At 41.9% G+C, this 13,557-nt stretch overlaps 1 protein-coding gene across 2 annotated transcripts; it reads left to right on the top strand.

The window, feature by feature from the left end:
- Positions 1–333: 333 nt before the first annotated feature.
- Positions 334–5,247, top strand: LOC129103193 (cytochrome c oxidase assembly protein COX16 homolog, mitochondrial). Of its 2 annotated transcripts, none has more exons than XM_054613522.1 (4): positions 334–434; positions 2,324–2,401; positions 4,129–4,197; positions 4,678–5,247. In XM_054613522.1, the coding sequence occupies exons 1-4, from the start codon at positions 390–392 to the stop codon at positions 4,783–4,785; spliced, it is 300 nt and encodes a 99-aa protein (XP_054469497.1). In that variant the 5' UTR covers positions 334–389; the 3' UTR covers positions 4,786–5,247. The 2 variants fall into 2 exon arrangements, with proteins under 2 accessions (XP_054469497.1, XP_054469496.1); XM_054613521.1 differs by lacking the exon at positions 334–434 and adding an exon at positions 780–911.
- Positions 5,248–13,557: the final 8,310 nt, after the last annotated feature.

Here is a 13,557-nt window from a genome sequence, read left to right as displayed (position 1 = left end):
TGTGGGGGCATTTTCTTCGTTCATGACTTAATTCTGTTAAGGCGTTTATGATTATGGTGAGGAAGGATTATGTGTTAACCAACCAGAGTCTGTGCAAGATTTTTCATTTTCTGCAGGACAGACATGTAATATCACATTTTTTTAAACCATACCAAAGTTACTTTTTTTTTTTTAGTCTTTAGATAGTGGTTAAGAGTCTCATACACAAACTAGACTTTAGGTTTTGGCCTCTCAAAAAAAATTGTAATGATTTAAGTTACAAAAAACAATTGATTGCCACATAATGAGCCTGTGGTATGAGGCAGTTTCCTGCCTTGGTCCCACCATTAAAGGGAGCTCATGCACTCACTGCAAAGCTCTACTCGGGCCAATTAAGAGGAAACACCTGAATGGGTCAGCAGCAGTGTGGACTGAAACCAGCGGCTGCAGAGATGGTATGGAAATATTAAAAATGCTCTAATTAATCTAAAACGGCCATGAGGGGTGTGGAGGGTATTTGCTCGTTGTAACACATGCTAGGACGCCAAAGTATTAAGTTTAAGACAGTGCTAGTGTTAGAGAGACACAATTAAAGAACCGTGCGAAAATAAAATAGCACTAGGAGAAATCAGCAACAACAAGAGAAGTTTTTAAATGTATCTTTTATATTTTTTATATATTTTGCTGGTTCTTGATATATATATATAAAAAAAAACATTTCTCATCGCCATCACTGAGACACACACACAGGAACCTTTGTTCGCGTCTTCACAACTCTCCGGACATTTTAGTGCGTCGGACCGATACAGGAAGTGCATCCAGGATTTGACCTGCTCGTCTATAAAATGGATTTCTAGCTGGAGAGAAAAGTCATGTTTAACTTAAAGGCTTTGCAGAAAAACAAAACAATCAAATATGGAATCCCTATGCTCGTGAGTACCTTCTGTTTTACGTTTCAGCACATTAATATTTCATGTCACTTAATACTTTACACTCTTTACTAGCCTTTCATAAGCTGGTCAGCTAACACTTGTGCTAGCTAGTTAGCAGTTATACATAAGGCTGCTGTCAAACGTTACAGCCACTTATTCTGTCAATTTACTGTTCAAAATAATACAGTCTATAAAGGTTATTTCTCTTTTTACTGTCTGGATCCTTGTTTCAGAGTACAGTGCATCAGTAGTGCTGTTTCTGTTCCTCTCTTCATATCTAGCTTTGAGTTTTGCATATAAAGATGATCTTGTTTAATGGAAGTTTAGGAGTAAGTGCTTAAGGTTAAAGTAGAGGTTAACTATGGCACTGTAGAGACTTATGAAACTGCACTGATGAGCACCAGGATGTATTTGCTGTGGCAACCTGTGCATGTCTAATAGCTTCAAATCAATAGAACTTTATTCACACACTTAAGTTGCCAGTTTTTCTATAAACACATTCAACTAAAGCGGTTGCAGTCAAATGTTAATAACAGCCCTCCACCACGCTTAAGTTGACAATGTTGAGCAAACGATTCGAAGTCTTTTGCACAACTTTTTGTTAGGAAAGGTTTTAAGACATCCTGGGTAAAGACTTTACGTTGTTTAAAAACCACTTTCAGATTTGTGAAACCTTTTATTTATGAAAGCAATAAAATGACAAGTAGACTCCATTAAAATAATAAAGTACAGTATCTGCTTTTGTTTATGTTACTTGTGAAAACACAAAAAGGATGATATTACTATATCTTTGCATCAGAACAGATGGTTATCAAAAAACACTTCATCAGACCTTGACTAGATTAACCCAGAGACGGTAGAGATTTGAAATTGTATTTTTGTGTTTTTCAAAAACAGTAAAGTTTTCTCCAATCTGAAACTGTGTTAAAACAGTCTTTATCTTATCTGGATACATTTTCTCGACTCTGAAAGTGGTTTGTCAACAGCATTAAGGCTTTATGGAAGACGTCTAACTCCCCTTTATAACAACGTGGTGTGAAAAAAAGAATTGGTTGCTCAAACTATGTCATCCCTGCGATAAACCCTACCTTTTATGAAGGTAGAAATGTTCAGGTTTTGTTAAAAGTATTTTAGATGGGTGTTTTTTCTTCTTTAAGCTCATTTTGAAGGCTGTACAGTAAATTGAGGAGATGTTAAAATGTACTGCATCGTTTGGGCTAAAGAATCATGTTTTAGGATACTTAATGCTTTTAATTAATGCCATCTGTAACTGGGCACTAGTGTTACTGTGATGTCATGTGCACATTATTCAAAACAAACCCCTTACACACTTCATTCAGTTGCAATGCCCCAACATCACTTAACGAAATACTTTTAAATGAACTAACCATATGTACTTGATGTTTTCTCAGATGCTCGTAGTTGGAGGTTCCTTCGGCCTGCGAGAGTTTACACAAATTCGGTACGATTCCCAGAAGATCAGAAAAAGGGTTTGTAGTAAATTACCTCTTACATTACACCTTAACGATGGAGAGCAGCTTGTGACAAATGTGGCGGTAGGTTATGTTTCTCATGTTCCAACCAAGAATGCAGTGGACAATTACTTCACTGGTCAAAAGACACTGTCTCTGTCCAGGCAGTGTACAATGACTCCTCCTAGTGGTGAGACACATAATTGCACATGAGGATCAGGACTTTATCGAAGGAGGACAGTGTAAAAATAGCACTCACAGAGATGTTCGGGACTGTCAGTGAGGAATGCTGGGATTTCCAAGTGCTGTGTGGTTGATTTTTGGCTTATTTATCGTCGGACGCATTGTCTATCCATCACTGCACACACTGCAGGCACACAGCACTGACAGGCCTTTCTAATGCGTTTAACGAGTCAATACAAGAGCAATAAGTGAGAACAAGCTCTCATAATTCATTCAATGACACACGCACACAATTCATTACAATGACAGAAGACCAGCCCTTTTATTAGAAGGCATCACACTCTGATGAGCTGGCTGCAAATGTGCCATTTTTTTACTCTGACAAACGCCGATGCATGTCATGTGGCTGTGCGAGCCAGATGGCGGGGGGGCATCATCTTTTTCTTGTTACCGTCCATGTGAGGCGGCACTAGACTGCGGCTGGCGGCGGCGGAGGAGGGGGGCAGCGAGCCTGTGCAGCTGCCCCCACACACTCTCCTCTGACAGGGCGGCCCTGCGGCGGCCCCCTGTGGCCTCTCCGCTCTCAGACCCTGTGGAGCAACGATTGTGTGCGTGTGTGTGTGTGTGTGTGTGTGTGTGTGTGTGTGTGTGTGTGTGTGTGTGTGCGTGTGTGTGTGTGTGTGTGTAACTCAATGCTCTTCCTACTTGGAGCTTCGTATCAGACCATTCCATTAGTTTGTTCTCGAAGATATTCACCGGCTTAATGCATTACAAACCCCTGTGTGAGGGTTAAGTCGCTGTATGATCCAATTAGTATTTTCTCTTGAACACTCTCATTTGGCCTGGAGGAGGAGGAGATGAACCTCCAGGCCCTTTGTCCTCCCTGTCCAGGTTTTGATGCTCCCCACTTTGTTTGTTGAGGTTCAGTCTTGTGGCAGTTGAAAAAAAAAAAAAAATCTAATAACACCTCCATAGCAGGTATCAAACTAATTACCTGGGCTATTAATTCACCCCCCCGTCTGAAGGCTGCAAAATATTCTATATATATATTATTTATTTGCTGTAGTAATGTAGGTCTAATTAAAAATCAATCATGGAATTATGAAACTCATCAGTCACCCGAGTAACCGCGGCATTATTGCTGTGAAATATTAGAACTCATTAAAAGTAATGATTCAGAATGGGATTCATTTCAGTCCTATTCTCGGGCAAAATCAATTTGAATTGCAAAACCCAGATAGCTCCATCGGACTCTCTCTCCCAAAAACCCTCTGACACATCATTTTTGTCCTTTTACTAAACTAAATTCATACATTTAAAGAAATAACACACAAAGAAGAGGAGTGGTAGACGCTATACAAACCCCTCAAACTGTTTCCATTTTACTTAACTTCACACGATAACTTTGTTTGTATTTTGCTGCCATCCAAATCCATCTCTCAAACAAAGATGACTGTCTTCTCTTCATCTCTTTCCTTTTGTTTTCATTTTTTGTTGTGAATTCATGACTTTCTATCAGGGAGCTCTGTATCATGACATTTATTCTCCTTTCTCTCTCTCAGCTGGATCCTTCACTGGAGGCCAAAGTGAACGTGGAGAAGCAGTCAGTCATACTGGAGGAGGAGTACGAGGTAAGGAGTCAGAAGGCTGGGCACCCTGAGGGAGAGTAGGTGAAAGAGTCTGGTGTTTAAACAATATACGTTTAAAAAAAATAAAAATAAAGCTAGAAGTGTAAAGCCGTCCCTCATAGAGTCACCCTGGCAGTTTAAATAACTGAACACTCAGGTGGGTGTGAATGTTGGATTCTCCGATCAGAAGGTTGTGGTTCTACTAATCCAACTTCAGAAAGATTATTACATTCCCAAATCTGACAAACTCCCAACAAGCTGTTCTGAGGAAGCTTTCTGGCTGCTTAATTCTTGCCTCCTTTCACCTGTGTGTCCACGCAGATGGTATGAATTCTCTACATCTGGTGATTTCAAAGCACATCTTGTGTTCATGCAATGGAGCAAATGAGTTCAGAGTTTCATCTTATCAGGTCCAATATTGAATTATTTGCATCCTGAAGTTTTTATCCTCATCTTCTGTTTTTTTTTTTGTCCTTCCTGCAGAAGATGAAGCAGGTGAATATGGAGGAGTGGAAAAACATCCGTGGTCCTCGTCCCTGGGAGGACTCCAGGGAGTACCAGGAGCAGCAGCGCACCAGCCAGGATAAATAGGAAAAGGACTGAGGACCAGGAGAGGCCAGGTGGAGCGGACTGAACACTCACACACCTGCAGCAGGACGGAGCAGAACATAATGGACGGAGTCTTGTGGCGATGCCGCTGAGACCCAGCTTCACCCAGCTTCACCCAGCTTCACCCAGCGCTGCAGCTTCTGGGTGTGGACTGGACTTTGTGTGGTGTTGGTTTGTGTTGAACTTTGCTCATTCTTTGTAACAAGTCGGGTCTCTACTGGACACACAAGTGGATGCAATGATGATTTTGGAAGTAGTATAAAGTATAAAGTCACCTGTTGGTTATTCTCCACTCTGATCAGGAGTTTGTTATATAATCAACCAGCAGGTGGCACATCTGTGAGCTGCTGCACCTTACATTTCACACGGATACTAGGAAAGGAAATAATATGTCTGTGTATGATTTCCGTGTCTCAATAAATTATGTTCTATTGATCCAAATTGTTACTTTTATTTTATTTTTTTGAGAGAAGCTTGTCTATGTTTAAATCGCATTGATTTACCAGTTGAAAGTATAAAAGAATAAATAACACAACGGTCCAGCCTTTCCTCAGGCTTCATAGGTCTCGACAGTAATCTGTTTCTCTGACAGTTATTATTTTTGCAACGCGCTGGATTTATTACATTTAGAATGGAAATCGTATTACCTTTTTTTTTTTTCACATTTTTTGTTTTTTGTTTTTTGTTCTACAAAGCAAAATAACATGATTTTTGCTGCAAGACTTGTATGCAAGTTATGTTTGGGTGACTGACAGATAATGTATGTACTGCCTCACCCCGTTCAGATCGTGAAATAGGAGGTAATGAATATTCTTCAGGTGGAGAAGAAAATGTCCTGGGATACATTTTCTATAATCACATTTTTTATGTTCATGTTTTTTGAGTCTGTAATACCGAGTGTTTCTCTGGCTCGGGACTTTACGGGACACAAACAACAGCTCATATGTGAGGATTATGTTTAGTTTTTTTCATGCACAGGTGGTACTGATGGAAATATTCGTCGTCCTGGTTGTTAAGAGTTTCGGGCCGAGCTGTAAATGATGTAATTTGTCACAGAATCTGCAGATCAGATCTAACCTTTGTCGTTCTGTGTGTTGTTAAACCGTGCGGTGTAACCTTCTGTTTACGAGAGGCCACTCTAAATTTAGTGCGGTCACATGTTGGTCTATCTGTAATCTTAGATGTCAATCACACACTTATTCTGGAGGCTCCACAGGCCTGACCCCGGGCTGTTTCTGATTTCTGAAATATCAAAACTGCAGCGAGGATGCCGCTGTTTTTAACTGGGGAAGTAGAAATACTGAAGCTGAACTCCAAATTGCATAGTTTTTACTTTTTCCTTTTAGCAAGAACTGCAGCTGCCCTTACAAAGTACATACTGTAGCATGAAGAATGCATTCAACTGGGACATACTACTTCCTCATAACATGAACCTTGACCCTCTTACTCGTATATCTGCTGCATCCGTAGGAGAACATCCAGGTGTTTTTGCTATAATGCATTTGACGTGCTATTTATCGGTCAGACGAGTCCAACAAACTGCGAAGTCAGCGTTTGATTTATTTGTCACATACCTTGCATACTTCAGTAATGGTACTAACGTAGTTCTTTTAACCCAAACGATACATTTTCCTAAACATAACTGAATTGTTTCCTGTGAAGACAGAAGTTTATTTATGCGTATAACTGAAATTGACACGTTTTGCTGGCTTTTATAAGAAAATTCACCCCAAAAATGTGTAACTTTTTGTTAAGATGTCATACAAACTGAGAACACGTTGGTATTGGGGAAATACTAAATATTTTTCAATCATACTAAATAGTGTGGTAGTATGTGTATTGGGAACGCACAGTGAGTTTGATGTGTTGGACTTCTAGATAATACCAAAACACTCATCGGCTCTCATAGGGACTATTTCTTTGGAATAAAGTAGTTCCAAGGTATATGATGATTTGTTGGGAGGAATTAGTGCATAAATTTAGCTCACATGACTGCGCTTTAAACTACAAACCAACGTAACCCTCACTAGCTGTGCAAAGCCATACCGCCTAAACGACTTCTCCACAGAGCTCGCTTCTACTCAACCATGTGAAGGAGACTTTAGAGCGCTGGAGCAGATGATACGTTTCAGTGCACTGCGGCTCTTTTATGGAGATGGGTGTAGTCGTCGGAGGTCAAAGTGGGTCAGTCCGGTGGGCCTTGCTGTCGTAAGGGAGCTGTGGGGATGCACCATGAGCTGGAGTCCTAATTTGAGGAAGGTCTAACCCCCTTCACGCGCTGTTCAATTTTTAATTTGAAAATGGAAGAAAAAAACGTCATCAAATATTCATTGGACATGGCTAAGAAAAGAGGGGAAATCAAATTCAATATTTACTGCTGCGTTCTACGAGCGGGAAAACTAATGAGCTCTTAGAAACAGGAACCATGTAGCTGGTTCAAACATTGAATAACTATGAAAGTCTCTTGCATATCAAGGGGCCCCTTCCAGCTCCAGGGCCCCTGCATCAGTCAGATATTTTGCGGCCCTGCGAGTTGGCTTCACTGCTGCCAGATCTTCACAGATCTGATGTGGAAACACTCGGCAGAAGAACCAGTCATCTCTCAGTCTTTTTGGCCGTTGATGAATGAAATATTCTTCCTCCCAAACACACACTCTCACACACTCCAGATGAAGATTAATTACCACTGGTGCGATCTCACGGGAAGATTACAGACATGATTATTCAGTTCCATGAGGGAAACGCTCAATCTTGGATTCTGTGAATGGACTGAGGATCCCCCAGTGAATCCTCAAACCAGGTTGATAACCCAACGTTTAGGTATTTATTTCTTCTCTAATGTGATGATCTTCTTTTGTAAACCAACAAACTGTCAAAGAAAAGCAGTTTGATTTAAAAGCACAGGCAGAAAAGGTGAGATTGTCCGAAAATTAATGACTTTCAAGATGCACCCACTAATGCAGCACCGCTGAAGATGCACTCCTGTTATGGAATTGTTTTTTATCTGATCTTTAAAGTTCTAATCCCTAATATTATATACAGGAAATCAAACCCTGTTTAGACCATGTTTATGGTTTTATCAACACTCTGTTTAATGCATCTACATTGTGTAGTTTCCACTCTAGATACTACTCACTAGTACTCATTCACATCGTTGTTGGCGGAGTTGGATTCAGATAGCCATCACATGCATAGAATTTAAAGGAAACCTATGTAATCAAGAATTGTAGCATGAGTCCCCTTAAACTTGTTTTTGGCATCCCTGAACATTATATTACTTTTTAGCATCGTCGGTCAACAACAACCAATATGGTCATATCTGCCGTAAGCTGATATATCAGTCTATTTCTAAAACTCACCTCTCGGTCCAATAGTGGTGAAAACCTCCTGTTTTAGTGCTGTAGTTGGTTCTCAACTCCCACTATGAAACTGTTCACTGTTTGAAGCAGCTTTCTTGGTCCATAAACAGTGTGAGGCGCACCATGATGGAATAGTTTGTGTGTAGCAATAATGATTTCAAGAGTTTGTATGCTACAAATGTGTGTAGTCAGTTATTTAGCACTGTACACTAATCAGTTGATTCATTTAAACATCGAGTTGGATAATGGACCCAATCCGTCCAGTTTGATCATTTAAAATCATTTACTAAGTGGAATAATAATAATGATAATTTGCTGGGTCCAAATCCACAGATGTGGTGATCTGATGCTTTGTTCTGTTTTAATCATTGTAAATGGAATATCTTTGGTTTTTTTAAACTCTTAGTGAAACAAAACAAGAAAGTTGAAGACGTCACATTGGAATGTTGGGAGTTGTGATGTTCTTTTTCGACATTATCTGATGATTAATTGGTTAAACTAATTGAGATCAATAATACAGAAACAATCCTTTGGTGCAGCCCTAATGTACAGTAGCTGTGTATCTTTTTCTTTATCAATCTGCGGTCCCGGATGAAGCTGTGGTCAGTGGAGCTTTAACCTTCACTGCATCTACTGACTAACTGACTCAAACAACAAAAAATAGACTCCTTGTGCACGGAGGGAGGGAGGTGAGCGGGGAAATGGCCTCTGTGCTTTTTCTTGTCAGTCTCTCTCTCTCTCTCTCTCTCTCTCTTTCATTTCATTTCTATAAATAGACAGACGCTTGGCAGCTGAGGGGTAGTCCACGCAGAACAAATGCCCCCCCCGGCTGTTTCACTTCATTCCCCACATAATGAGCCAGACGGAAAGGCACACAGATCGCCGCCGTCACTTCCACTCTCTCCCCGGGACCCAGGCCGGGGCCACACGTTGCCATGGAGACGTGGCTCTCGGGCAGTCAGTGTGCCCCCCCCCCCCTCAGGAGCGTAGCTGACCCCTCCCCGCCTCGATCTCTGCCTCCTCCACGTCTTCCCCCTTACTTTTGATTCTCCTCCCCTCCTTCCTCTCTTTCATCTGGCAGCATAAGGCAGAGAGAGGATGAGTAGATGAGTAGATGAGTGTGGAGTCCAGTGGCCTACACTCGTCTTCTGCGTGTCTCTGATGTAATGGATGTAATGGAGTCCGTGCGGGTATCCCTCTCTCTCGCCCATCTTCCCCTCTGCAAATGTATTCCGGACCAGTGAACCTCTGAATGCTCAGCTCCAATGGCTGCAGCTGCAGAAGGGGCACTCTCCATAGACGAGCGCTGCTATATGTGTGCAAATACTGCTCTCTGTGGAGCATATTTGAGCTAAAAGTGCATGCAGGGTAAAAGCTTTGCACCTATCTGCATACCGCTCTGTATATCTGTGGCGTGTCGGGGTTTCTATTTGAGGGGAGGATTTATTAGTGCAGGGTTGTTATGGTAATGTGGCGTCACGTGAAGAGTAACCAGCTCTTCTTCTTTACATGATTATGTGTGCAGCTATCGGGCCTGTATGTCTGGATGATGAGGGATGACAGTGATGGTGATTGGCTGGATACTTAAAGTGTGCTATTGTTTTCACCTGGTGAGTGTTTTTAAATGTCTGCCTGTGGACAATGTCGTGCTATCAGGACACGTTACAGGTGTGTAGTTGGAATCAAAATTGAAGATGTGTGTGGTCGGAAGTAGCTTGGATTTGGCGTCGCTGCTGGTGTGATCCCATCTCCAGATGGCCTGTAGTTATTAATGCAGTGGCTCCTGGCCTTTTTGGCTTGTGGCCCTGTAAAGTGAAGCCACTGCTTGTGATTACAGGTTATAACCAAAGCCTGGTCTGTCTTGCTTGTTTTTAATGTTTTTATGGACTGATGAGATAAAAAGTATTCAATATTCAAGTTAGGAAAAACTAAACATTATTTTGTGTGAAATAACTTTTCTTTCCCTTAGTCATCTTGTGACCCTTCACATGATGGTGTGACGCCTCGCAAGATGGTCAGTTTGTTTTGATTTTATTTGTCCAGGTTCTGAGAGATCCGTCTTTAAGATTTGTTACCACCCCAACACTAGATATGAGTAATTTCCTCTGTAATCCATGGTTTTCAAGTACCGATGTCCTAGTTGGCACCAGTTTACATTAAAGAAATTGTCCCAAATGAAATCTGTTGGCGGCATGTCATGGGGATTACTCGGAGCATTGTTACTCCCAAACTCAAACAAGCTGTGACCAAGGGGTCTCAAATAGACATGGCTTTGTACACACAGGTTTTGAGAATTTTTTTTAATCATTTTTCAGCGTTCCCTTCACCTTCATCACAGTGTGGTGAAGGCAGATGTCTCCAAACTTGGCCAAGTAAAACCAAAACTCATCTGCATGATCAGATGGCACCAGAGCTAATTTAGTTTTTTTCGTAGATTTGGTGAACTGAACTTTTATTCAAGAACGCAGCATTTCATTTAACTTGCTGTGTCCCTACACACTCCATGCATCTTTTTAAAGTGAGTCCTCTAAGGCTGGTTGGTGCGTTGCTCCGTGTGTGACCCCCACCACCACCACCACCACCACCACACCACCTTCTAAACACACACATTCACCAGCGACAGGAAGTGGCCCTCCAGCCTGGAGGCCTTTAGATCCTGATGCGAGGTGACGCTTTACCTTTTTCTCATTTCACAGCTTCACTGTTCATTACTGACCGTCATAAGCGGACGTCTCCCCGTGTTGGTGTCAGCGTTAAGTCCCCCGATGACCCCTCCCTCCCCTCTTTCTCTCACCAGCCAGGGCCCACTGTGTCACCACCTCGCTGTTTTTTGTTTTTTTCTCCACCGAAGTTGTTGCAACTCCAGAACTACAAATTATCAGCATGTGCAGAGTGCCGAGCGCAGCACGGAGAGACAAAATACTAATCACAAAGTGCCAGAGCAGCATTATTCTCTCCCGCTGTACTGTGTCTATCTCTGCTCTAGATTCTCTGCTGCTGCTGCTGCTGCATGCCAGACGTTTTAATAAAACTGATCTAAAGAGACGCTGCCGCCGTCGAGAGAGCTGTGGCAAGAACAGGGGGAAAAAAAGAGGCAAATACAGGAAGGAGAGGTGACGTTGCTTTGCTCTCAGAGAATCGATGCAAGCAGTCGGTTTCAGGGCTTCGGCCATCAAGCAGCCGGCCTCTTTGTAAGTGCTGCTCCTCTCAGTGGGAAGCACGAGGAGGCCCGGTGTGTTGATTACGAGTATAATCCATTAATCATCACTGAACGCATGGAGGACTTTGATGAGAGAGGCAAGAGCCGGCATTGAATTCCAATCATGTGACGCACGCTGGCTGCAGGTACACTCGAAGAGCCTGCATGCATCAATTTGTCCTGTGTGTTTTCTGCCTCCACCCATTTTTGCTGCAGATAAGAAAACTTCATTAAAAACACACAACCGCATTCTCCATACTAATTACTATGGAGTGTGGAGGATGTTGGACGGGAGTTGTGGGAGGGGGGGGGTCGCCTGACCACATTGGCCCGTCTCGTTCCTCCCTCCCGTCCATTTTAGGGAAGCGTTTTGTTTTTGAACTTCATATTTTGAATTTAACAAGCATGGAAATCTGACCGAGCTAATAAGATTCTGTGCCACAGTGCCGGACTATTTAATTAAAATGGGATCCAATTGATTTATTTTTGTCCTGCTTTGCATACACGCTCCATCCCAAAAGAAAATGGAGTCCGTATGCTGCAATAAGATGACCGCTGCGAGTCTATCCATGTTGTTTCTGGGTGGATTAATGATGATTCATTATTGATTAATGCTGATTTAAATACTTGTATAAATTCTACATACAGTTTGGTTTGCCCTGTGACTTTTAGGACTTATTTCCACTATGCTTCAGGCTTTTATCATTCCGTTATCCGAGGTGGTGGCAGAGTCAACATCCTGCTTTGCTCCGGTCTCTGGGGATTGGTGTGTCTCGTCGGCAGCGGTTATGGGTGATGATGCTGCATCAAGGCCTGTGAGCCCAGTGAAGCTCATTATCTACAGGCTAGACCATTGGGTTGTGCAATGCATCTGCAAGAAGAGAGACAATAGCTGCGTACCAAATCGCATACTATTTCATTTTTACTCTTAGTATGTAATGCAGCTGCCCTTACAAAAGTCGCACTCTTCAGGCTGTCTGTGCTTTTACGGAAGCTCAGTCGAAGTGACGTGTTGTCCGCTGCGCACAGGATTGTGGGTCAGAATAGCCAGAAAAGCATGCTGGCTTGCATTCTTCAAACTGTAACCGGATGCAGTAGAACATCCTGGTATTTTTGGCATTTGACATACAATGTATTGGGAATACTTACTAATACATACTAAACAAACTAAATGGTATGGTGGAATGGGTTTTGGAACTCATCCAAAGAAAGACATGAAGTTAGTTTAGTGGGAACATAACCTGGACTCTGTTGTTGGATGTATTTAAAGGAATTTAACACTCATTAGCTTACAGTTAGCTTAGCTTAGCGCACAGACTGGAAGCAAGCCTGGCTTTGTCTGAAGCTTAAAATTCTATTTGTGTTAACTTACCAACTAATTATATAAACAAGCTGTTTAATCTGTTTCAAACGACAGACAAACGGTCGTGTTGCCAGGCAACCAGCCGCAACTTGTCAGAAACACAACACTAAAGGAATAACATGTAACTCAGTTTATTTAGAGGTGCTGGTGTGTTCTTTTTTAACACTTTGGACAGTTACCCCGTTTCCAGTCTTTGTGCTAAGCTAAGCTAACAGGCGCTTGCCACTAGCTATTTATTGGACGGACATGAGAGTGGCATCTTCTCGTAACTCTCTGCCTGAAAGTGAATAAGTATATGTCCAAACATTTTTTATTTTTAAAGGTGCAGTGTGTAGCATTAAGGGGAAACAATATTAATTTATTTAAGCGTATAATCACCCCTGTGGTTCCGAGCGGGTCGTCTTCATGGAGCAGCTCGCCATGTTTCTACTTTAGCTCAGAACAGATATAAACTGGCTCTATATGGGGACATTTGCGTTTTCTAGTCAGCCACCGTAGTTCTAACAAGCTCGGCACCGGGGAGAAGTTTCAGTTAGTTGCAACATGCAATCTCACCACTAGATGCCGCCAAATCCTACACACTGTCCCTTTTTAAAGGGCCTTTTTTTTACAGGATGAATTGCAACACTCAGCCCTTTGCCCTTTTGCACCACAGATTACCTGAAAAGAGAGCTAACCTGGTTAAAACTACCAATCAAGCTGTGCTCTATTACAGGAAAACAAACAAATGTGGATTGGCACTCCTGTTAGTATTACCTTGATGTTATACATAACAAATGTCTTAACATCTTATATGCATCACTCATATATTTGCTTTATTTTTGCAAGGGTGA

The sequence above is a fragment of the Anoplopoma fimbria genome, chromosome 15 (assembly GCF_027596085.1).
Source record: "Anoplopoma fimbria isolate UVic2021 breed Golden Eagle Sablefish chromosome 15, Afim_UVic_2022, whole genome shotgun sequence".
Classification (NCBI taxonomy): Eukaryota; Metazoa; Chordata; class Actinopteri; order Perciformes; family Anoplopomatidae; genus Anoplopoma; species Anoplopoma fimbria.
Note: the sequence above shows the minus strand (reverse complement) of the source record. Positions and strands in the feature narration are given on the sequence as shown.